The sequence below is a fragment of the Python bivittatus genome, unplaced genomic scaffold (genome assembly GCF_059951505.1).
Source record: "Python bivittatus isolate LINGU-HERP-01145 unplaced genomic scaffold, Pbiv_v1 ctg000480_np1212, whole genome shotgun sequence".
Lineage (NCBI taxonomy): Eukaryota > Metazoa > Chordata > Lepidosauria > Squamata > Pythonidae > Python > Python bivittatus.
In genome coordinates this window covers 105,328,393-105,354,820 of record NW_028277075.1, presented here as the reverse complement: position 1 = coordinate 105,354,820, position 26,428 = coordinate 105,328,393, and the positions used below count along the sequence as shown (strand labels likewise).

The following is a 26,428-nucleotide window of genomic DNA, read 5'->3' as shown; positions in this document are numbered from 1 at the left end:
GGCCATAGTGGCCTGTGTCATGCCTAATGTTAGGCCATAAACCATATTTACAAACTACAGTGGTTGGATTTACACATCATACTAAGCTAAAATTAAATTATGGCCAGGCATGATATGTAGATCCACTCCCAATGTACTCAGAATTGTTTTTCCCCAGCTAGAAACTTGTAATGCCCACTAATGTTGCAATAGCACAAAGCCCTTTCAGAAGTTTAGAAAAATTGGGGTATTCATCAGTAAGACATAGCCCCTATAAGCCATAGTCTCTGTCAGCATTGTTCAGATATTGTTTGCTTGCAAATGCCCATTTTCAGTGTTCAGACTTAGACTTGCAGGGGAAAGCGTTTACCACTATGTGCATACTGCCTGTCAGGGATTGTGAAATGATCCAACATCAACAGCAATATACTCCCTCGATTGTGGATAGTAATACAGACGATACTTGCTTAATTACCATTCATTTAACAATGGTCAAGAGTTACAGCGGCCTTGAGGAAAGTGCTTGATGACCCACGTGGTAATGTGATCATGATTTGTGGCATTTTTTACGATGGTTGTTAAGCAAATCACCACGGTTGTTAAGAGTCACATGGTCATTAAACGAATCACATGGTCGTTAAGTGTATTCCAGCAGAAAAGTCCATTGGGGAAGCTGGATTTGCTTAACGACCATGCGATTCGCTTAACTACCATGTGACTTGCTTAACAACTGCAGTGATTTGCTTAACAACCATTGTAAAAAATGTAAAATCAGCTTCAATTCACTTAACAACCAAATCACTTAGCAATCCAATTTCCAGTCCCTATTGTGGTGGGATAGCAAGGACTACTTGTATTCTGTATATAGCTTACATTGGCAGAGGAGTAATTGAAGGAGGTGTCAATCAGAGAACACCGTTAAAGATTTTCTACCCCTGCTTCCTTCCTCCAACTGATATATTTCTCTCTTTTCTCCTTCTAATATGTAACCCTTATGTAGAATTTCTTTCACTATTTAACCTCATAATTTTTTAACTTCTTCAAAAGCAGGGCATGTTTAGTGGCTACTTATTCTTATTCTGCAAACAGGGCTAAAGGCAAATAATTTCCATGGGAAAAATCACTTCAAAGATTCTTGCCACTTTGATTCTTGTTGTAAGATTTATATAACAGCTTTCATCTACTTTAAAATATGAAGAACCATTTTCCCCTTTAGATAGACAAGACAGAACTTAAGTGATCCAACAGAAGGAGTTCAGTGGGACCACCAAATAACGTTGATTTATATTCAACATCTCAAGTTTCATTCAACTGAAAATCAAAGCAAGCTGTGACAATATATGAATGTTAAAGTTTTAATTGCTCACTTCATCTTACCTTAATTTACTACCACAGTGGTGACACCGAAAGCATGATTTATGAAAAATCTGCTTGTCGGCAACTAGGCACTCCATTGGATAAACTCTCTTTTGACAAAGTAGGCATGTTTCCTTTCCCTGAAGTTGCAGTTTCTAGAAATAAATGAGACATTGTCAATGCTGTATATTGTTAGTTTTTTTCCCTTCAGGCTATGTGCAAGAAGTTGCAGTTGCATTAGGAAACCTGAGATCCTTCACTCCTAACTAATGAACCCTTAAGCTCCAAGACAGTCATGTTACCATGCAATAAATTCTTCGTGTCTAGGAATGCCAGGCTTTTTTATTTATTTGAAGACACTTTAATATTTCAATAGGATGAAGGTAAAGAGGATGCATGAATGATTCATGCTTTTTTTTTTTTTTACATTTCCATTGCAATGAAGGAAAACAGATGCTTCTACCACTGGCTGCAAAATTCTGCTTGGCATCTTCCCATTGGAAGCACATGCGCTCCGTTTGCATATTCACAGTGGAAATACTTAATGCTTCTATTTCACTGCATGTTTGATTTTGTACAGGAAGAACGCAAAGCAGTTTTAAAGGATTGAATCAGCAGCACTGATCAATAATACAGATTTTTTTAAAAGGCAATTCACCTTGGGGAACAAGACCAGTCTTCCATGGACTGTGCTCATGACAAGACTGTTGATCTTTTGTGTGGGTAATGTGATTTGTGGGTAATGTGATTTGTACCCTGTTTATAAATGAGTCTGCTCCTCGGGTGTTTATACCTTTAAGGAAATAGGTTCCTCGTGCACTGACCAAGGCTTTATACTTCTATCTCCAATGGCTGAAGCTGCAATCTGGATATAGTGGATTTTGAAGGACACAAAAAGGCAGCTGGAAAGGTGGCTGCTTGCTTCCACCACCACTATAACTTTTCAAGTTGCTCTCTGCTACCTGTTTGGTGAGCACCCTTCCAAGAAGAGCACTGATCCACAGCCCCATTTGATTTTTATTTTCTAGGAATGCCATCAATGCAAAGATGAGATACAGAATCAGTCTTAGAAGTAAAGATTATGCATTTCTTTGCAGCATGCTAGCTTCTCATTTAATTATTGTTTAAATTAAAAATCTGGGTTTAGAAATTAAATCAGGTGAAGCACACAGCCTGAAGATGTCAGGAAGATGCCTACAGGGATATTGGCACCTGCTGATGCCATGTTGATGACCAAGGGGGAAAAATGGTGCTTAGCATGCTTTGTTGATGCTGAACTCCGTAAATATTGTAATTCATATTTTTCACCTAGAATATTCATAAATTTATTTTGAATTTATTTAAAAATTCTGCTGGATTTATTGTTTTATAAAGTATTATTTAAGTAAAAAGTTTTTATCCTGTGAAAATATTTTTGAATCCCAGTAATTTTCCTGTATTCGCTTATCTTTATTTTTGTGTTATCTATATTTATGTTTCTCTGGGGGTGAGTGTGGGTATGTGTATATGATTCTAATCTACTGAGGGCTGAAGACAGATTTACTTCTGGCTGTTGTTGCTCTTCTTTCCCTAAACATTTTTTCTACTAAAACTTCATAATTTCAGTGAAATTTGTCTGCTACTTGTTTGTAGGGCTAACTCCAGACTCATAGAAGCCTTCAGCATCTGGCCCTGATGTGGGTCCCCTCATTTGTCATGTCCTTGGCTTCGCCAGGGGTGGCAGTACTTCTAAGACACTGAATGGCCATTATTCCGCTTTCCCACAATGTCTCAGATTCAAATTACGCCAGAGGCACCGTGGGAGATAAAACCAGTAGCCATCTTTCATTAAGATCTAGAAAAAAAAATTAAAGGAGACCTGGAGGGAATTCTCTCCAATTCTCGCAGAAACTGTCCAATTTTTCCAAGCATGGTTAGGATATAGAGTTTCACATATACATTTTTTTATTCTGGCAAAGTTTTCTTCAGACCCACTTCCCAGATGCCAATTTACAATTTGCAGGATCTGTACCCTCCAGGGAGACCTAATGGGAAGGAGGGGGAAGGAGGAGGTGGAAAAGCTTATTTTGTTCCACTTGCAGTTCTTGAGAAACATCTGTTATTTTGTCTATAGGTAGTCCTTGCTTACTGGCTGCGTCATGCAGCAACCATTCAAAATTACAAAGGTGCTAAAAAATAACTTTGTGATCAATCCTCACATTTATGACCATCCCACAGTCATGTGATCACTATTTGTGTGCTTCGCAACCAGCTTGCAACAAGCAGAGTTAATACAGAAGGAGGAAGTAAAATCGTAAATCTCAATCATGTGATTTTTTGCTTAGCGATCATGTCACTTCACTTAACAACCAAAGTGGAAGTAAGGTCATAAGCTTGTCATGGTCATGTGATTTTCTGCTTGGCAACCATATTGCTTACCAATCAAGTTGCTGGTCCCAAGTGTGGTCGCTAAGCGAGATCTACCTATACATGATTAGATTTGACCATAGTGTTCAGAAATTTAAACATTCCTACAAGTATCTCTTCTGTTACCTCTATAATTTAATTATTTTCTTAATTATTTTCACTGTCCTGAGTGCCCTCAGAACAACTTCAAACTGTCCTTTGGTCTTCAGCATGTGAGTAAAATATTGTACCTGCCCAATACATATTATTAATTTTAAATAGTAAATTACACTTTGGATTGCACCCCATTCCCTATATGCAGAGCCTGGAACAATTGTTTCAGTTGCCACACACCCCATGCCCCAGTTTAAAAGGTCCCATGCTATAAGAAGTGATCTTCCCCTGTGAAATTAGTAAGTATTACATAAAATGACACTGTTTAAAAATCCACTGCACTTACCTAAAGGGCCTCATGCACTTCTATAACAACAACAACAACACTCAGCAGTGCATGTTTTTAACCTGAACCAAACAACAAAATTGCCATAAAACATATTTTGTAAAATGTTAATTGTTTTGCTTAAAATTCAGGAAAATGATTTTATGAGCAGAATTGAAATATAGTTTTTACCTTGGGAGACAAAACCTCAAACCCTCAGTATTGGTTAGCCACATGCTCAGCACATATAGTAAGCACATGCTTTTAGAAAGGGAATAAAGATTACTGGGAGAGAGGAGAGAGAGAAGGGGAAGTCAAGAAACGTTAGCTGGAATTATGTTACTTTCTCCTCCCAATCACATTTCAGCTGTACGAAACGTTTTATTGCTGTGGTGCATACACTGAAAGCTTTCTTCACACACTGCATGCTCATTTACCACTGATAAACTCTGCTTCCTCACGGAAACTACTTCTCACTTCTGCTTCAGTAGCTTCTGACATGGTGTAGCCAAGGCTTTTAAACACTCTCTCACTTTCCTGCCACGTCTTCTGAAAATTCCTTAAAAGGTCTTCTGGTGAATCGGGAGCAGAAATATCTAAGATGTGCCCTGAGATTACATCTTCATATGTTGGAGGGGCCCGTTTGAAGCCAAATCCTGACTGCGTTCCATCTGCGCTCTGTGCAGTGGAGGTCGTCGTTCTAGATTCAATGACCATGTCCTCAAAAGAATCAATGCCATATGAGCATTCCACGGGGGACTTTGCATCAAAGCACACCCTGGGTTCACAGGAGTGCTCTTTAACGACACATTGCTTTTGCTTGTTCGATTTAGTTTCCTTCGGTTCTCTTTGATGCTTTCCTGGAGATTTTTGGAAATGATCTTTTCTGCTTTCTTGCTCTTGGGAAGTTTGGCTAAGTCTGTCCTTTCTCGACCTACGTCTTACTTCCTTTGATTTGTCACTAATTATACCATTTTCAACATACTTGTTCTTGGATTTCCCCTCACTTAATGCCTGATCGTTGAAAGTTTGTAACATTGTATTTGTTTTATCCCCATAGTCAGTGCCCAATTTTTCAGGTATGGCTGGCTCCTTTCTTATGTGAATCACCTGGTCAGATGCTTCATACCTATGCCCAAGCCCTTTAGGACCAGCCTTAGGAACATCAAAGCATTGTGTAATGGAAATAGAGCCTACATTTTGTCCATGGGACTCTTCTTCTGAAACATTCCCACCCTTTTGAGATAGGTACATTTGATTTATTTGGGATTCTTCATGAGTTTCTTTGACTTTTGTCACTGCCTCTGCAGTTACCTGTGTGTCATTTGTAAATGGTGCTTTGCAAAAATCAGGTTGACGTGTTTCAATCTTGATTTGTCGACGGAGGGTTGCAGGAGATTTAACAATCTCTGACCTTTTCTCCACAATAGGAATTGGAGTTACTGATCTATTGGGGGTTACCCCTTGAGATAGTTTTACTGTAGTGTCTTTAAGTTTTGCAAGTTGCTCAGAACGGGCAGATGACTGTTGCATCTTAGAAGTTGGTGTAGTAGATCTTGGTGGAGGTGATGGTGGAACTGGAGTGCTTTCTCTTTGGACTGGAGACAAGAAATCCCTAAGAGGGGATTCAGTACGTCTAGATTCAATTGTAATGTAAGTAGGTGAGGGTGCTCGCATTCTTAGAGATGGTGAAGAAGTTCTGATTTCTGAAAATCTGTGCGCACTGACTTGCTGCTTTATTTCTTGGTGTCCCATGGTGTCTTTGGACATTTCTTTAGTCTTCTGTGAATCTTTTCTGCTGGAGCCAATTGTCACTTTAGCTATTTTCTGTGGTGATCCTCCAGTGCTATGAACATCTTTTTTACATTTCAGGGAATTTGTTGAAATCATGGCTGTTTGGATTGCATCTTCACATGAGCGAAGTATTTTGGCAGCTTGATCTTTAATAACCAACAATTCTTCTCTCATCTTTTCAATATTGTCTTCCTGTGCAATGTAACTTAAGCCTTGCTTCTTTTCTTGTGCTACCAGCCATTCTGGAATAACATTTAAGAACATCTGAAATGTTTTCATTCCATTTTTACTTGGCTCCATTTCAAATTCTTTCATTCTGGACAACAGCTGTTGTATCTCCTCCCGTTTCCTCAACAACTCTAATATGTCTACTGAGTTTTTCTCACTTTTCTGCAGCAATCCTCCTGGTGAACTAGATGGTAGCATTTTTTTCTGTACAGGATCTTTTTTTGGCTCTGGTGTCTTAAGAGGGCTTCTTTTCTGTTCTGTGGTAATTTCCCAGGCATATTCACCCTGTCCTTGTAGATTATTTTTTTCCTGAGACAGGTTTTTATTCTGAATGTTTGTCTCCAAAACAAAAGTTGGTTCTGGTTCAGAATGAGAAGTCTGAAATTTGTTGTGTATATCAATTATTTTTTGCTTAACCATTTTTTCTGATTTACTGCTAGCCTCTTGTTCTTTTCTTTGAATTATTCCTTTCTCTTCTCTAAGGCAAGCAATTACCTGGCCTTGCTTTCCTTCCATAGCCAAAGCATTTTTTTCTTGTTTCAGTTTGTCTTTCTCTGTTTCCTTTCTTTGAACTAATCTCTGTTTCACTTCACTGGATTCTTTGTCCCTTACTTCTTGTCTGCCTTCTGCGTACTTAAAATGTGTTTTTTCCATGTGGATTTTTCCATCAACTTTCACACGATTACCTGCAACATTTTTCTTGCTTATGTTTTCTTTCTGTTTTTCTTGAACTTGTTGCTTAAGAACATCATGGACACTTGTTCCTTCTTGCTTGTGATGAATCACGGAATCCTTGTGGCCTTTATGTAAAGTATGATCAAAAATAGGAACCTGGATGGTTCTAACTTTGAAAGAAGGGGATACAGTTTTATTATTTGACACATGCAAATGCTCCTCATTTTGATGCTGCTCTTTCTTGCTCATTGCATGTTCTTTGTGGGTCTGTATTTTTTGAGAAGATATGCCATGTTTTGTAAGATATTGTGATTCATGGGCTGCCTTTTTCCTGATGTGTTCTTCTGCTGACTGCTTTAAAACATTTTGAGACTGTTCAGCTGTGGATTGTTTTGGCAAGGTCTGTAGGTCATCACCTTCTGAACTGATGACTTGAGGCTTCCTCTGACATTCAGGCTCAGTAGGTACAGCTGGAGCTGCAGAGAGCGACGGACCTTGCAGAGCAGTTTGATCCTGTTTATATGACTCTGGCACCGGCAGGCCGTCTTCTGACTCTGCCTGAGCTAATCTTCCCCAGGTTTCACTGTTCCTTCTCACATGTAGTTGACAAACATCCTTGGCTTGCTTTTGTTCCATCTGTTCCTTTTGCAGTCTGTATTTTTCTTCTGCAATCATTAAAGGAGTTTTAAATTTCTGTACGTAAGGTTTAGGTGATGTTTGTGTTGCCTCTGGTGGAAGAGAAGGAGACCTGATAAGTGGAAATGTCTTATTCATTGGTGATACTTCCAGCTTGATTGTTTCCATAACTGATGAAGGCCTTTTAATGTCTTCAGTTTTTGTGCAAACTTTTTTCTCTTTTCTTTCATGACTGACAGTGTTCCTTAACATTGAGCTTTCTGCCCTTTCTTCCACTGTATTTGTGCTATCAAGCTCTTTGTGCATCTGAATGATCCTTGGTTGCATTTTTCTAGATGTTTTGCACTGGTTTGCTTCTAATTCTTTTATAAGTTCTGTCTGAAGATGTTTTGTGTTGTATGGGATCCTGCTCTGAGATTGAATTGGCTGTTTCAGTGTTTTGTCTAGGCTTTTGAAGAAATGTTCTTTCGGCTGAGGGAGAGGTGGGGGAGGCCGATGAGATGCCAATTCAGTTTCATATTTCTCTTCTACAGAGGGTGGCGGAGGAGGAAAATTCTCATACTCTGTTTTAACTTCTTCATTTGGTGGTGATGGTGGTGGTGGTGGTGAAGGAAATCTCTGTCTGTCACAAGCCATCAATAAATGAGGGGGTGGTGGTGGCAGAGGAAAGTCAGCTTCAGATGAAGTAAATGAAAGTGGAAGTGGAGGTGGAGGAGGAGGAGGAGGTGGAGGAGGAGGTGGAGAATCAATTTCTGACCTATCTGAGCCTTTAGGATTCTTGTATGGATTCACAGGATTTTTCACTTGAATCCTAAAATCTTCACGAGCACCTTCAACTTTAGACTTTCCTGTGAACTTCAACATGGATTTCTCATTACACTTTTGCTTCCTTTCAGCTTCTTTAAATTGCCTGTGCATTTCCTGTGTGACTCTGACTTTTTGACTGTTTTTTACATTCTGCTCTGATGCCATGGAAACCTCAGCTTGGCTTGCCATAACATTATTTTTCTTCCTTCTGCAAACCTCCTTTGAATGCTGAGATTGTTTTCTATCTTGTTGCACCTCTTTTGTTTCAAAATGACCAGCTGCTTTGGAAATCATGCCAGTTGACCTGTTGATCAGTTGTTCTGTCCCTCTGTAATTGGAGCTATGGTGATCACATGTTGGCTGGACTGATTTTGCTTTCATCTCACTCTGACTACTCATGTCAAAATATTTTCCATCTTTATATTCATGAAAGATGTTTTGTTTCTTTCCTGTCATTTGTTTTGCAGTCTGTATGACATTGGTTGAATGGTCTTTTTTCAATATTCTGCTTGCCTCTGATTCCTCTGTTCTTTCATTCTTCTCCACATTATTACAAAAAGCAGATTGATCAATCACATACTGATCGGTATGTCTCTTTGCTGTGACTTTATCCACAGACCTGTCTGCTTTTTCAGTGACTTTGTACTGAGATTTGGAAAAGGCCTTCTTATTTTTCTCATCCATCTCATGAGTCTTGGTGTTCCATCTCTGATCTGGATGCATTGCTTTGGCATCTTCTGTGAGAAAACGCTTCTTTTGGGACATAATTTCCTTCTGAGGAAATGTAATATTGTTTTGTAAGTGTTCAGCTGGATTGGCTTTGTTCTGGACTAATTGTTGAGATGGCTTCAGCGGCATTTCATTACTTTGTTTCATCTCTGCTTCTGTGAATCTTTGGTATTGCATTGTTTTTGTTTCTGCAGAGGCATCCAGCAAGCTCTCTACAGCAGTTTGAGTACTGCTTCTGACTATTTCTTCTTTGTCTGTTTCCTTGAAAGATTGTTGCACTGCTTTTAAAGGTCTTAGTGTGGATTCAAGGTCATTTTGGACAACCTCTTCTCTCAAGACTTCATTTTTTGTTTGTATTGCTTTCTCCAGAGATTCAATGGCCTGTTTAATATCACCAGGAATGACCTCTGCTTTTACTGTTTCTCTTGGTTGATAAACTGATTCTTGAAGAGACTTCAAAATAGCATGGATGTCAGCTTTCGTAATTTCTTCCTTCTCTGCAACTGTGGTCTGATTTATAGCTTGACTTAGGGAATTTAAAGTTGTCTTCAAATCACCCTTTATAATTTCTTCTTTGTATGCATGACAAGATGTATTTTCTGGCTCGGTTGTAAAGAATTTAACTGCATTAGAGATATCTCCAGGAATTATGTCAACTTCGTTAACTGTCCGCTGTATTTGAGACTTCTTTTTCTTAAGTAATAGTTTAGTACCTTCAACATCTCCACCAATTATTTCCTCTTCCTCATCTTGATTTTTTCTTGCAAATATTTCATTTGTCTCTGACTGGAGTGATTTCAAATAGTCCAAAGCTCCAGATTCTATGCAAGTTGTAAAAAACTGAACATTGCCTCTTTCTGAATCATCTATTTTAGGTCTTTCTGATATTTCATGATTCATTACAGAAGAGAGAAGACTGTGAATTGTACGCTTCACATCACCACCTATAACTTCATCTTGTTCAACTTTATTGCTTTCTTTTTTGTGGAAGAGAGAATAGATTGTCATATTAATATTGCCCCTTTCACTTTCCTGAATTAAAATCCCATGTTTTACAGAACCATCCTTATTAAACAGATTTTTAATGGCTTGCTGTATATCACCTCTCACAACCTCTTCTTTTTCAACATGCACAGCTGTTGAACTATTCAGCAGTTGTTTTTTGGTCAGATTTACATTGCCCTTTTCATCTTCATTTACTTTAGCTTCTCTTTCCAGAGTACTTGGTTTGGACAGCAGGTTTATCATGATGTTGGCTAGATCTCCTTTAATAATCTCTTCTCTTTGTACTTCAGGAGCTTCCTGATTCATCAACTTGTATTTTGCCATTCGGACATCTCCGATTTCATCTGCCTCCAAGATAATTCCATGAGATTCTACAACTTTCTGTGAATAAAGTTCCTTTAAAGTTTCTTTCACACTTTTTCCTATAATTTCTTCCTTTTCAATTTTACTTTCATTAAATTCATGGAAAGGTGTTGTTTCAAAAAGCCATGTTGTGGTTTTCACATCAGCCTGTGGAATTTCCTCCTTATCTACTTTTGTATCGTTCTGATCATTTTCTTTAATAGAATCTAGAGGCTGGTTTTCAAAGAGCCATACTGCATGCTGAACATCACCCTCTTGCACTTCTTCCCTTGTTACTGTCCGGATATCTTTATATTCGGAACCTTCCCCTCTAATTTCATCAATAGTGTGTGTTTCAAATAGCCAAGTACATGTTTTAACATCACCTTGTTGTATTTCACTGACATTCACCGTCCTTACATACTTGTCTCCATGGGTTTCTTCAGATTCAAATAATTTCTTGTTGGCTTTCACGTTGCCACCCTGGACAATGTTAACTGTGGGAACAATGAACTTCTCCTCATCTGAAATAGTGTCCAGTGATTGTGTTTCAAATCGGTATCTAACTGAGCTAACATTGCCTTTCTGGATATCTTCCTGGGTGACTGATTTTATAACATACACATTATCAGATGTGTTTATTGATCCTAAAGGCTTAGTTTCAAACAGCCACCGGGTCCCACGTACATCTCCATGAATCACTTCTTCCTTCTTAACTGTAGTTACCTCGTGATAATATCCTTCTTTGTCCTGAATTGCATAAAGTGGCTGGGTCTCGAAAAGCATTTTGTAGCTTTTCACATCCCCCTTTGTTATTTCTTCATTGTTTATGGTTTTCTTGATCTCTGCATCCACTGAAGTTTCATCTTTAATCTGGTCCAGAGAAAATGTTTCAAAGATAAAGCAACCATTTTTGACATGTCCATCTTGTACATCTGCAATAGTTTGGACAGAGGTCCTTTCTCCTTTGTACTCTGAAATTTCATCTAGGGACCGATTTTCAAAAAGCCAACAGCAACGCAAAACATTTCCTTTTTGTATATCTTCACTTTGTATGGTTTTAATTTTGTCCAGAACCTCTTCTGAGCTGATACTGAGTGCGTCTAATGGTTGGGTCTCAAATTTATATGTCATGGTAGAGACATCTCCAGGCTGGATATCAATTTCCACAATCCGCTTGAGTTCTTTGTCCTCTTCTCCTTGTATGTTTTCTAGCTTTTCAGTCTCAAAAAGGAAACATGCTGTGCGGACATCACTGCCTTGAATGTCCTCTTGCTCAACTGTGTGTAGCTTAGCTGTTTCTGATTCTACCCCGATTGCATCAAGAGATTGTGTTTCAAATAGCAAGGTACATGTTTTCACATCTCCTCTCTGTATATCCTCAGTGTTTGTTACTGTTGTCTCTTTCTCATACAGAGATTCCATTGGCTGAGTTTCAAATAACCACTTGCACATTCTTACATCCCCTTTGATCACTTCCATTGCCTCCATCTGTTGTTTGCTTTCTTCCTCTTCCACATTGCTAAAATATTTAATGGAGTCAAGAGGCTGAGTTTCAAACAGCCATTTTGCTGTTTCCACATCACCTGATTGTATTTCTTTGGAAGATATCCCTTTGATAATCTCAATTTTTTCGATACTCTCATCAAACTGGTCAATAGGCCTTGTTTCAAAAAGCCACCTGCAGTGTCTGACATCTCCTTGTATCACCTCTTCTTGACGAATTGTTTTAACTTTATGATATTTCCCAAGATTATCCTGGATAGCGTATAATGGGGTAGTTTCAAAAATGTCTTTATTCAATTTTACCGCACCTCTTGTTACACCTTCAACATGGATTTTATTTGCATTATTATGTTTGCTTAACCAGCATGTTTCAAATGCACGCTTACAGCTGCTCACATCTCCCTTGTCAATTTCCTCCAGTTTCACAGTTCTTATGAATTCTTTTCTTCCATCTCTAATCTGTTCAAGAGGTTTAGTCTCAAAAATCCATTTCTGATGCCTCACATCGCCTTTCTCTTCCTCATCTGCAGCCACTTTTTGAAGCTTTTCAACATCTGGGCTGTCTGTTAACATATCCATTGGCAATGTTTCAAATAAGTGTTTAGTAGTGTTTACATCCCCTCCGATTACTTCTATAGTAGGCAAAACATTTGTATCTTCTTTTTCTTTTAAGGTATCAAGAGGCTGAGTCTCAAACAGCCAACATTTTCTGCATACATCAGTGCCCAGAATGATTTCTTTTTCTACAGCAGGTTCCTCAGACTCTTTAATAGTATCTAAAGGCTGGGTTTCAAATAACCACTTTGCTCTGCTCACTTCACCTTTGACATTTTCCTCCATGGAAATTCCACGGACAACTTTGATTTCCAAGGAATCTTTGTTGATAATATCTAGAGGTTGAGTTTCAAACATCCAACGGACTGTTTTGACATCTCCTTTCTCCAGATCTTCTCTATGGACAGTTTTAATTTCTAACATTTGGCCTAAATTGTTTCTAATAACATACGTTGGTAGTGTTTCAAAATGCCTTATACTTCTCTTTACATCACCTTTAATCTCCTTTAGTTCTGATCTAAGTTGCAACAGCTTAGCTTCATCCACTGAATAAAGCTGCCCAAGACTGTCCAAGTGCTGTGTTTCAAACATATATTTCACTGTTTTGACATCTCCCCCAGTGATTTCCTTAACGGAACTTTCATTTGACTCTTCTTCCTGCTCATGGTGAATTTTATTCATTGAATCCAATGGCTGGGTTTCAAACATCCACGTGGCTGTGCGGACATCTCCTCGGGCCAGGTCTGGTATTCGGCCTGCAGTTCCTGCGTTGTCTGAAAAATTTGCACTCAGTGCATCTATGGGTTGTGTTTCAAACATCCAGGTAGTATACTTAACATCTCCCCCAGCAATTATTTCTCGACCTGCAATGCTTTTAACATTGTTTTGGTCAGGAGACTCATCTTTTATGGAATCCAGGGGCTGATTTTCAAAGATCCACCTCATAGACTGGACCTCTCCCTTTAGGATTTCATCCCATTCTAAATATTCTCTTTCTGGGCTCATGCTCTTTTGAGGGCTGCTTTCTGTGTTTTCAAAAACGTGTCTAGCCTGAAGTACATCTCTTACTACTGAGCTATCCATTTCAGTGTTGCTGCTAGAAACTATGTCAGAAACATCCTTGAAGTAATCTTTTTCTAAATTCTTTCTCAATTCAGGGTGAATATGTTTGTATAAACGTTTCAATTCATAAAGATTTCTTTGCCTGGAATATAAATCTTTGGGAAGAGCTTGTTTTGATGGAGAGAGAGAGGGTTCAGGGGACTGGGAAAACTCCGTCATTTCAGAGGGAACCTGTAGTAAATCTGGAGATGGTGGAGGAGGAAATTCTTCTGTACTCCCATACTTGTTATATGCTGGAGTTGAGGCAGCAGATGTGCGCTCTGTTTTCCTTGCCATATACATTCCCTGTTCTCTACTTGTAGAAGTAGCTTCAGCAGAAGAATGAACATTTGCAGAAGGCCACACCATTTCTTGATACCCATTTTCAATCTTTAGAAGAGAAAATGATACACCTTTAAATTTATTTTCAGGAGGATACTTTTATATTTCTCCTATATAGTTGACCCAATGCTATAAAGAGCTAAGCAACAAGAGTTCAAAGGTAGCTTTTTCAAAACATCCTTCAATACGGTACAACAGCTTGATTTAACATATTCTATGAACTATACATGATCTGATTCATCTGAAACTAGAGCAGTTTGAGAAGTTACACCACAATATGCAGATACCAGTTCTTAGATAATATTGTTCTCTGCTTTTATCTCATAGTAAGAAATGTAGCAGTCATAGGCTTACACTTCTTTATAAGAACTGGAGAGTAACAAAACGCAAAGTAAACTAGCAGGGAAAAGATTTTAGCAAAACAAAAAATACTTTAAAGAGCAATAGTCTACTTATGGATGGGAATAAGTAAACTATGCTTAAGACTATGACAGAGTGTACTAGCACATTGGATCCAAAGATCATGCTCAAGGACCCCAGTACTGTCATAATGACATAATATGAGAGTGGACAGGAGGTACAGAGGATTTCAGGGAACAGTCCAAACCCTGCCATGGTTTGTCTAACCTCCCAGCATTCTTGGAACCTCCAAAATCAAAAGGAAGCTTGTCTAGTCAAGTCTCACTACTATGTTGCACTGAGACAAGAACAGTCAACAACTGCATTCTAACTATTATATAAATATATTTATCAAAAATGTTTATCTTAAATTTACTGCTATTGCTACTCAAAAACAAAGTTTTGCTTTATGATCAGAGTGGTAACAATCCAGTATTTCTTAAATTCCTCTTGCCCCATCTCTGACCTTGATCTGCTTTGGAGAAGTTCCATTCTCTCGGCCAAAATGAAATGTCTTTCCTTGGGTTGTTTTCTCAAAGTGCTGTTTCAAAGATTGTGTAGAAATCTTTGGAATCTCCTCATTCATAGATGCATTAACTCCTATGACATGAAAAGAAAACTGAGGGTTATAAGATAGTCAAATGAAATAGGTTTAGTCACCTTGGAGATGACTTGCGTTCTTCTGAAGTTAGGCTTTCTTTCCTATCCCCATGTGTTCTCAGGCCTCTACTTGTGTTCCATGATAGATCAAAATTCTGCTGTTTGAAAAATAATTTATCATTCTGTATGGAAAAGATGCTGGTCAAAAAGCACAACTCAAAAGTCTCCACCTTTCCTCTCTTCAGGGGAGAGAGAGAGAGAGAGAGAGAGAGAAGTGCTGCTTTAAAGACTGTGCAGAACTCTGCAGCATCTTTGATTGAAATATATTTGTTCAATCCATTGCAATACCAAAACAAAATTAAAAGTCGTATTCTAATACCAAACTTCCTGCAGAGGAAGTTTAAATCCTGGCTATAATAATTATGCACATTAATCTATAACAGCATGGTTGAATGAACTGTGTTCCTATAAGGATGTGGGGTAGGTTTGATAGACCTTCAGGCTAAGTCTAGCCTTGTCGCTCTTAGGATTTGAATGTAATCCAATAGCACAGAAGAGTCTTCCATGCGAGGGGAATTTGGGATTTCTGAGTGACACAATAGTACCTGCATATTATAGAATTTCTGTTTAACATTGCAGTAACAGTATCTGTTATCATTAAATGCTGCTCAGTTGTTCAGTACACATATCTGCTTCAAAAATGGTTCCAGTAAAGGAAAAAAAAAAAAAGGATTTGCTTAAACTGATGAAAGTTATTGTGTTTCCTTTGAAGATTGTCTGGCAAACAATATCTTTAAAACTGATTCACACAGAATGCTAAGCCATGTGCTTTGTTTGTTTTTGGGCTTAGCAATGAAGTGTGAACTGACCCATTATGGCTTAGCATTCTGTGCAAATCGGTTCACAGTGCTTGTCTAACAAACAATAAAATGATTTTAAAATCCTGGCTTAGAGTTATGTATGTTCAGACCAAGGTGCTGAATTATATTGATGTCTTTATTCATCTAACAGTCATCTTAATCTCAAACTGTGTCTTAACTCCCTGTTTAGTATTTTACTTCTCCCTCCATTTTATTTCCTATATCCCTTATGGAGATTGCTGTATTGCAACTAAGAATAGCAGTTATGCATAGCACACTTAACTTATAATTGGTAACTTTACACACATTGCTCTTCATATCAGTAAAATATATGTATACTGTATGTCCAATAGAACAAGGCTAATGGATGGGCAGAAGTAAATATAAATGTCATTCAATCTTCATGGTATGATCCGTCCTGACTTCAGAGGATTTGATGAAATTTCCAGTGTTTAACTTTGGGTCCATTTTGCCTTGCAACTAGCATATGTGAATAGAATGTTTGCTGTGTGAACTACTTGTGGCTTCTTGTAGTCCTCAACTATATCGTTCTTATCTATTATATTATCTTACCTGCTCTATCAATACTTTGAGTGATCGTAGAAGCTTTCTTGGCCTCCATGGAAGCTTGCTCCTGATGGGAAACCTGTGCCAAAAAAATGTCAGTGTCAAGAAAAATGAACACCTTATCTCCTACATTTTGTGTGACTCAGAAGGCGCAAGTAAATGCATGCTTTATGACATGAATAATAAGGTTCATATCCCATCAAGAACTTTCTACAGTAGATCAAATGCCAGTTCTGCCACAAATTCACAAACCCCTAGTCCTCTCAATTAAAATGCATGTACCTGTTTTGAAAATTACATTCCATGATTTTTTTTAACCACCTCTCAAGCCCCCTTGATGCTGATGTACTCAGTAATGCTCAAGGGATGGGCCCAGTGAAGCATTTCTTCTCCTGCCTCCTGGAGCTGAATGGCAAATGAGCATCTAGGGGTGAGGATGCTTCACTGTTGGGCCCATTGCAAGATTATGAAACAAATATGGAGAACATAACAATAGCCTGGCAGCCCAAGACAAAATGGCTACACAGGGCAGTGACTAGCTGCTGGAGAAGCGGCAGCAGGCCGGGGACTGCAGCCGATCAGAGCTGGGGCTGCAACTCGAATGGAGAAAAGTGCCAGAGACCATCTGTTCTGCAGAGCTTAAAAGGGGTCTGGTTGGAAAATAGCACTTTTGAACTGAAGCTGGAAAACATGGATGGGAACTTGAGATGGATTCGGTGTGAGGTGGATTTGGTGTGGGAGGAAGGCAGTATTCCATTCTTGTCCTCAGGAGGTGTTTGATGGCTGGTGCTGGCGATGGGCTGAGCATAAAGTCTAGATCTGCCCTATATTAGTCTGGCTGGAATTGCTGAGAAACTGCAAACTCGCTTTCTCTATGCAATATTGAAAAAATGTTGCCCAGTGATATTATATTCCTACTGGTGTTTGTGAGCTGTGCTGAGAGACTACAGCAGCCCCGAGACGTAGCCCACTGTTAATGTTACAGATCAAAATTGCTCTCAGTTTCCACAAACAAAAGCAAGCAAACAAAAAAATAAAAAAAGGAATATTATTTATATATTACATTTATATGGCCACCTATCTCAATTACATGACTCTGGGTGGCTAGCAATACCTAAAAATAGAATTAAAACAATATAACAAAATTATACCTACAAAATTCCTATATAAAATGCCTCTCAGGTTACAGCAAAAGCCAGTATCCTTAGATTTCCACTCTTGCCTCCCAGGCTAGGCATCGATTCTCATATATGCTCCCTTGATCTGCATTACAACAATTTTCACTTTTAATTGCTCACCCCCTGCCCCAAATTTAATTATGTGCATTTGAACTGGGAAAAGCAGTCTACTGTCTTTCCAGCAATCTACTGCTTTTTAAGTGGACATCTAGGTCTAGTCAGATACAATAAAACCTTGATTTCTACCTTGATTTCTACAAGCAGCACTCACTATCCTCTAGGGAAGAAAAAGAAGATTTGTTAAAACCTGAAATTCAGAATGTGTCTGCGTCTTTGATCATTTTATATCTCCATGGAAAATGAGGGAATGATCGGAAGGAGGATCTGAGTAGGTGGAAATGAGAAAGAAAGAAAGAAAAAAACCTGCAAAATGGGGGGAGTGAAATACATCTAGGAGAAGTCAGTACAGTATAACAAAAAAAGGCCTTACATTTTCTATTGTGAATAGAACCAAGCTTTTGAATAATTATGAAAGCATATAGAAACCATGCAGGAAATTGCACAAATCAGTCCTTGGAAAACTAAAAAAAAAAAAATGCTTGAAGAAGAATGGTCAGTATGAAATTGCTAACAGGTTCTGTACAGCTCTTGTTTCCTTGGAGTAAGTGTCAGGGTGCTCCTCATGGAATTGTGACTCCTTAATTAGTGTGGCTGTGATTGCAAGATCAGTGATTGAGCTGTCTTGGAGTGCTTGTGAAAGCACAGCCCCATAAATGCAATGCTGCAAATATATATTGCAGCAGCTGCTATTACTACTATAATTTAATTTATTGTATATGGCAGCCTTCTAGTCAGAGGATACTTTCACTTACACTTGGGTCCAAAGTCTGGACCAGTGATTCTTTTAATCAGTGCAATTGTAATAAGGGGATAATCACTATGATTGCCATTTTATATGTATAAGTTTGGCTTCAATTTATAGGGGTGAGGGCCAAAGGGGATGGGCCAAAGCAAAAAGACATACAGGTAGATGAAGAAAAATAAACGTTGTTAGAAAGGGGAAGAAAAAAAGAAGAGCTTCACTGAATATTATTCTGCAATCTATCCTGCATTTCTGAAAAGTGCTGTTTTCCAGCAAAAAAGGCCTATGTTTTTCTACAATATTGCCACGGCATATTAAAATTTATTTAATGGTGTTTTTGAGTCAACTTTGCTGTTGTGCAGTGGCAGAGGATGATCCTTCCTCCCTTCCTTTCTTCCTTCCTGTTCTTCTGCGAACCACCTGGCTGCCCACTCTGCCTGGACTGAAAAGGCCTTATGGGAGGAGTTTTGTCCTGGTATCTTCCATAGGTTTTATTGGAACTGTAAGGACAGTTTTGTTAAACTCCTTGAGAGATGATTGTAGAGTGAACTGCAGGACACTCACATCTCCTCCTCCTGAAAGGAAGTGGAAGACCCCTTCCCCTCTCCATGCAATTTAACCCAAATGTTTTATTTTGGTGAAAAAAATGAAAGACAAATTATCTTCCATCAAACAGAAAAAGAGTGGTAAAAGAAAATGCAGAATGGAGTTTTGGCGCAACACTCATTTGTTTACAGGAGGAAGAGACAGTGCCCAAGGAAGTTCAAGTTTCCAGGTCAGCCCAAATCCAGAGCCCTGTCAAGTGATGACTGTTTCATGTAACACCTCAATTACTTCAGTGGCATTATCATGGTTTGCTGTCAAGCCAGAAGGGCTGCCCTAAGTACAAGCAAGAACATCATGGCAAAAATGGAGTCTACATTGTGCTTTTGCCAGGTGACATAACATTTATTAAATGCTACAGTTACCTTTTCTGATTGAAATGCTTCCAGCTGCATTCCTTTTGAGGTAACTTCATTTACTTTGGATTCTGTACTACTTCTTGACATCGTGGCTTGACTCTGGCTTGTCACCTTCTGTAGACAAATAAAAATAATTTCCCATTTGTAATTTGATAGTAAACTTTAAGAAACAATAACCCTAAATCATCTTATTTTGTTTTTCTTGAAAATGATTCTTTAGGGGCATACACACAAAGAGACACACACACTAATAGATTGTAATTAACAATATAATTGAAAGGATAAAATAAGTCATACATGGGGGTAAGGGTTGGGGGGTGATATAGATTGTGGTTTCATTATTACAGACCACCTGAAATTTTTCTTTTGCTAGTAGTGTAGTATGTGATATATACCAAAGGGCATTACACACAGTGACCTGGGTTTTAATGCAAGCTTTATTGATTTAATTGCCAGACTCCTATGTCCTGGCCAAGATGTGAACAGAATACATAGGAAATGTAAACTTTCCAAAGTTGAGGATCCATTGAAAGTTCTGTACACAGGTTGATTACATCTGCAGTGGCTGGGTTTACACATTGCTCTAGGCCATTGTGTGGTTCATAAATGGTTGCTTATGAAGTGGTGAAATCACTAGGTTTGCATAACATACTAGGATAAAGCAGTAATTTGTGCCTGACTGAGTAAGTTTGTGATTTGGTACATCATGCAAAACAAAACAACCAGCAAACAATGGTTAAGTTAATTATGAGCTTGTGTATCCGGAAAACACAGCCAATGCATGAACAAAGTGTGTGGATTATCTGCACAGTTTTAGTCTGGAAGTCTTTTGCATTGTGTTGCCAGAAGAGGCACTGCCAGGCCCATTTCCAGTGATGCAACACAAGTTGTAGTTGCTTGATTCATTATATGAACCCCAGCAGTAGGTGAAGTTTTGCCATCAATACAAATTGAGCATTATGGCTCCCTAAATTCTGCAGGGATTTTAATACATTTCAGACTAAAACAAAAATTCCTTTCACTCCTGGCTCCAGATGCTCCCTGAAGCTGTGAATCTGATCCTCTGAAAAGAGTACAGTCCTATCCTGAACAGTCCATACTGCAGGTGGCATCATCAGTTTGGTTGGAAGCAAGATATGGGGAATACACAGTATGTGCAAGGAGGAAGAAGAGACAGCAGAGCAACTGCAGTTAGCAAGAAAGGCTGTCTGAAAAGAAGGTAGGAAAAGTTGTAGGCGCTCCACATTCTGAATTTAGCCTATTCCTGCTGAGTCCAGTTTCTTCCTGGGCCTGAGCAAGTAGCACTGCTCTCTTCTCCCTCATCAAAAGCAGGGCACGCTCCCTGGTGTACCTGCCAATTCAGTGGCCCTGCCCAGCTGCCTGTCACTTGGTTTCACCTGCCCCTTCATTTCTTTTGCAGTTGCCCTGTAGTGATTGCAGCTTCTCTCCAGCAAATATTCCAAGAGTAGGCTGGGAAAAAAGAGTAGGCTGAGCCTTATTCTTAGGCTCAGATGGACATTAGACTACTAGCTGTTGTTCTCCTTTTTTGTTTTCATCCCACCAATTCTGTAGAGTGTTGGGCCAGGAAAGAATAGTCCATGGAAACCTCCAATATAAAATGCAAGAAACTCCTTCTAAATCAACATTTTCTAAAACTGGAGCAAGGGTTTTCATGGATTTTAGATCAGAACCTATTTAGAGATGAACCCAGACTTTTCTGCAAGAAAGCCATTTTATTTCCCCAAAATTGCAAACAGCTATTGCTAGAACTCTGCAAATACTTCGAATGCATATCTTCAGTGTCTTACCTTGTTTGCCCTCTGACAGTCAAAATAAACTTGCCTGCCCAATTCATGGCTTAGATATATGGAGTGACAGAATGCATCTGGAAAAGTGGCACTTAACTGGCACAAATTTAGTGGCAGCTGGATGGCTACCTGTCAGTAATACTGGGTGGCATTCTTGCCTTTCTGCATCCAGCAAAATGTTGGATTTGATAATCTCCTTGTCCTTTCCAGCTCTATAATTCATGGATGATGAAATGATAAAATAAGCTTCTCCCCTTCTCAAGCACTGGTGGGATTCATGTGTATCTAGATAGGCCTCCCTTGTGGTGTACAAGAGAAGGATTCTGCAGTGCTATAAAGCAGTTTGGCACAACAAAACACATTTACATGTGCATGCTATGTAAAAACTCATACAAGTATGCATGTAAAAACTCATTCAAGCTTAAAACATTTCTTTCCTTGTTAAAATGGTAGGAGAGGGTTAATTTTTCAGCCATGCCTCCTCTTCACAGCAGACCCAGTGAAGTCCTCCAAACCTACTCTAGAAACTTGGCACACTCTTTGGAACAGATTTTAAGAAGGGGATGTTATGATGGAAAGGGGAAACCACCAAATATCACTTTCCTCCCTACTTCACAGATGGATGATTTTTATTGGCAGAGGGACACTTGCTAGTCACCATCCAATATTATAACAATAAGCAACAACCAAGTAGCCAATTCATTTGCAATTTTCTTCTTGAAATTATTTACTGCATATTATTAGGTTGAAAAAGATGCATAAGTCTATTAAAAATAGTCTGAATTCCAGATAATATGTGTATGTTTAGCTCTCGTACATTATTTGAACAAATGTTTTGATTCTGGCTTAGGAAAAGGCAGCTCCCACAGTGGCAAATGCTGCTTCAGCCTAGTTGCTAGCATTTTGGTCAGTTGGATGTTTCCCTTCAGCATTTAAAAGACAGAATGTATACTGGAGGGGAAGAGAACTTAAATATTTGTTTTACAATGTTTTGTATACTGCCCTAATAATAAGACTTTGAATGGTACCCAGCAAAATATAAAACCAAAGAAAAATATAATATCCATTAATAAAACATAAAAAGTGCTCATAACCTCATTATGGGCCAATCTTGTTTAAATAAAGTAGTTTTCAGGGTCTTCCTAACCAAAAGTAGAGTTAGGATCAACCATATTTCTAGGGTTACTCTCATAACCAAAAATGCAAAGGAAAATGCAAAGGATCTGCAAGCTCTAGTAATAAAAGTTAAGGAGCGCAGTGAAAAAAAATGGAACTAAAATTTAAGAAGACCAGACTAATGACAACAGGTACAACAGCTGGCCTTAGGATTAACAATGAAGAAATTAAAATTGTGAATAGCTTCTGCCTTTTAGGATCAACCATTAACAGTAAAGGAACAAGGAGTCAAGAAATACACAGCAGACAGCATTTAGCAAAGCAGCCATGAAGGCCTTGGAAAAGATATTCAGATGCTGTACTTACGAAGATCAGAATAGTGCAGGCAATGATATTCTCTGTGAAACTCTATGGAAGCGAAAGTTGGACCAGACTCAAATTATCATATTTCAGAGACATTATACAAAGACTTTGCTCTCTGGAGAAAGCTCCAATGCTGGGAAGGGTGAAAGGAAAGAGAAGAAGAGGACGACAAGCAGCAAGGTGGCCTCAGTAACAGTGGCGATGGGCCAGGTTAGGGACAAATCATCATGGAGAAAATCTATCTATGTGATCACTAACAGAGCCCTCATGACAATCCCTGCTACCACCATAACTCAAACCAATGAACTGGTATATGCTACAACCACTGTAATCCTGGAGATGCTTGGCTACATGATCAAGGAAAACAGCAGTACATACCCACCCACCCAGAAAATGAGGTTGGAGGCTAAGATCAAGGTAACTCAGAGAGAAGTTAGTCAACTGGTAGAACTACAGAAGGCTGTGAAGATTAAGGATGAGACCCAGCTACTGAAAAAATGCACGGGCCTGACTCCACCTGAAGCCCTAGAGACTGCTAAACAAAGGCTCACAGCACTGGCTGCCCAGCTAAGGAGATACACTAGAGAAGCAGAAGCCAAGAAGATAAATGCCCTGTTCTCCAAAGAACCATCCAAGGTATACTCCCAACTGCAGTGCAACAACAGAGTAACAGCAGAGCCACCAACAGCAGAAGCTGAACAGTACTGGAAGAACATACAGGAGAAAGAGAAGACACATAACACCAGTGCAAAGTGACTATAGGACCTGAAAGCAGACCACAGCAATCTCCCAGAAAAAGAACCAGTCACCATAACAGTAGCAGACATCTAACAGTGGGTCAAGAACCTGAAGAGCTGGACAGCACCTAGCCCAGACATGATACACACCTACTGGCTAAAGAAACTAACAGCAGTGCATGAATGCCTAGCAACACAGATGAACCAGCTGCTAGCAGCAGGCTGCCACCCAGACTGGCCAACCCAAGGAAGGACAGTGCTGATCATGAAAGACCCCCCACAAGGGAACAGCACCAGCCAATAACCTGCTTCCCCACAACATGGAAGTCCTATCAGGCATCATAGCCACCAAGCTACAGGACCACATGGGCCAGTACATGAGCACAGCTCAGAAGGGCATTGGGGGCATCCAGGAGTACATCAGTAAGGTGGCACCCAAAGATGAGCTGCTAAGAGAATGCCTGAGGCAGCAGCAGGCATGGCAGGAGGTTCAAGCAGAGGAAGTGCCATGGCAAGACAAGCCCCTGCATGGGATGTACTATCGACAGATAGCTGAGGTGGCTGACATTGGGAAATCCTATCAGTGGCTGAAAAGGGCTGGACTAAAAGACAGCACTGATCATAGCAGCACAAGGACAGGCACTAAGCACCAGATCCATAGAAGCAGGGTCTACCACACTAGACAGGACCCAAGGTGCAGACTGTGCAGAGAGGCCTCAGAGATAGTCCAACACATAGTGGCAGGGTGTAAGATGCAGGCAGGAACAGCATACACTGAATGGCACAACCAAGTAGCTGGCATCGTGTATAGGAGCTAGACCCTCCTAAATCCAGATGGGAGATTCCACAGAAGGTTGTGGAGAATAACAGGGCTAATATCCTGAGGGATTTCCAGATCCAGAGGGACAAGCAGCTGATGTCCAATCAACCAGACATCGTGGTACTAGACAAGGACCAGAAAACAGCAGTGGTGATAAATGTAGCAGTGCCAAGTGACAGCAACATCAGGGAGAAGGAGCATGAGAAGCTGGAGAAGTACCAGGGCCTGAAGGAGGAACTAGAGAGGATGTGGAAAGCAAAGGCCAAAGTGGTCCCAGTGGTGGTAGGAGCACTCGGGGCTGTGACTCCTAAGCTGGGAGAGTGGCTCCAACAGATCCCAGGAACAACATCAGAGCTCTCTGTCCAAAAGAGTGCAGTGCTAGGAACAGCTAAGATACTGCACAGAATCCTCAAACTCCGAGGGCTCTGGTAGAGGACCCGAGATTGAGGAAGACACACACCACTCATAGGGGTGAGGGAATTTTTATTTATGTATAAACACAGACATCCACACACACATGCGTTGGATATAATAATTCCTTTCAGCGTGTCCATATTTTTTTAAAACTTCACATATGATAATCCTAGCATTATGGCAATAATGTATATTGAGAAAGCAATCAGATTGGCTACAAACAAAATCCATCAAATTCAAACAAAATGGGTAGCAGCAGAAGCAAGAGTGAGTGAAATTATTTAGACAGCCCTTTTTTCATAAATGTAATTGTGGAACTGCTATTGTAAAGGGATTTTCACACAAAAACAGCAAACAGTAGAAAGCAAATACAGAAAATCTAAGCATGTCCCATAGGTAAGAATAGACATTAAGAACTGTTCAAGATTAGTCCTTTATATTTAGAATTCTCTGATGCAGATCATAGCTGAAAAGGAGTAGAAATTAGGAAGTCAGAAATAGTGTCATGAATTGCTGTCTCTCATTTGCTATGAGATAATTATAAACTGTATCAAATTAGGTCTTTTCCTAATTATAGTTTCAGTAAGTATACAGTTTGCTATAGAATGGCAGCTAACAATTGTTTTTATGCTTTAAACAGGTGCATTTGGTTCATAATTTTCTTTTCTTTGCACAGAGTGCAAGCCAAAAGAAACAAACCACACTGTAGCTTACCGCAACATGTGAACGAGAACAAAAATGATGGCACAGTATATAAACTGTGTGAGCTACAGCTGCTTCTACTTCTGTGTGTTTTAGCTGTAGCTGCTATCATAGGCTGTATGTTTTGCAGAACTGCCATAATTTTATGCATACTTTTATTTTAATGTGGGCAAAATGGTCTCCATTGTTACATTATAACTACAAATAACATCATGAGGTAAAGCAGATAATCCATTGATAGCAGACAATATTCTAGATATAAAGGTGCATATTAATAACCTGGGAGAAAAATACTACTGGACACATACATTTGATGTGTTCTTAGCTAATCCATCCATTTTTATGTCTTTGGCCAGCATTTAAACATAACCCATTATCTTGGATTGAGTATGGTGAATCTATGGTGCATCTGTGCTATCTTCCTTAAAACTAGCGAGGAAAAAGAGTTTTCAAAATGCATAACCCAGCGTTATGCATGTTTACTCAGAAATTCATCTCACAGGGCTCACTCCCAAGTAAGGATGCATTGGATCCTAATTACATCAGTGACTAAACAGCATGAGACTCTCAGATTTCAGACTTAATCTGGCCATTTCTTTTCACTGTATATTGAATAACTTTCCCAATCCTGTTGCTTTCCAGGGATGTTTGACTTTAGCTGATGATAATCCAGTCATTGGCCACCAGGGATGATAAGAACTGTAGTACAATATACCTGATGGCAACAGGATGATAAAAAAAAAAAGGGGGGGGGCTCCCTTCTTTAAAGGATAAAGCAGCAGATATGCAGGTATTACTGCAAGATTACAATCCTTCTTTGACACAATCCTATGACTTCCTATATGGGTCTATGATTGCAACAAATAGAAAATTACTATATAAGTGCGGGACTCAGATGCAGATTAACCCAATAGTGCTTATTTTTTAAATAAAGCTTGCATGTAAATTTGTATGTAGAGTTTTGCACTACAAAGATGCTAATTTTGTGTGAACAAACCCAACCACCAAAAAATATTGGACTACATAATAGCTTTCTCTAGCTGCTCATTTATGAAAGATATTAGTCACAAGATTGCTTAATCTGCAGGCTGTATCTCTGAATCAGTCACAGTGTCTGACCAGCCACCTGTCCATCTTAGTTTGTTGTTATATGGCACTGCA

At 39.2% G+C, this 26,428-nt stretch overlaps 1 protein-coding gene across 3 annotated transcripts in view; it reads right to left on the bottom strand.

Annotated features, from left to right (window-relative positions):
• Window positions 1–26,428, bottom strand: part of XIRP2 (xin actin binding repeat containing 2) — a 115,861-nt gene that overhangs the window by 1,807 nt on the left and 87,626 nt on the right. For all 3 annotated transcript variants that reach the window (XM_088146696.1, XM_088146698.1, XM_088146697.1), the window contains exons 4-8: window positions 19,314–19,421; window positions 16,312–16,384; window positions 14,745–14,878; window positions 4,597–13,927; window positions 1,357–1,490 (exon numbers count right to left, since the gene is read on the bottom strand). In XM_088146696.1, the coding sequence (XP_088002822.1) occupies window positions 1,396–1,490; window positions 4,597–13,927; window positions 14,745–14,878; window positions 16,312–16,384; window positions 19,314–19,421 (9,741 nt within the window). In that variant the 3' untranslated portion in view covers window positions 1,357–1,395. The remainder of the gene's footprint in view (window positions 1–1,356; window positions 1,491–4,596; window positions 13,928–14,744; window positions 14,879–16,311; window positions 16,385–19,313; window positions 19,422–26,428) is intronic.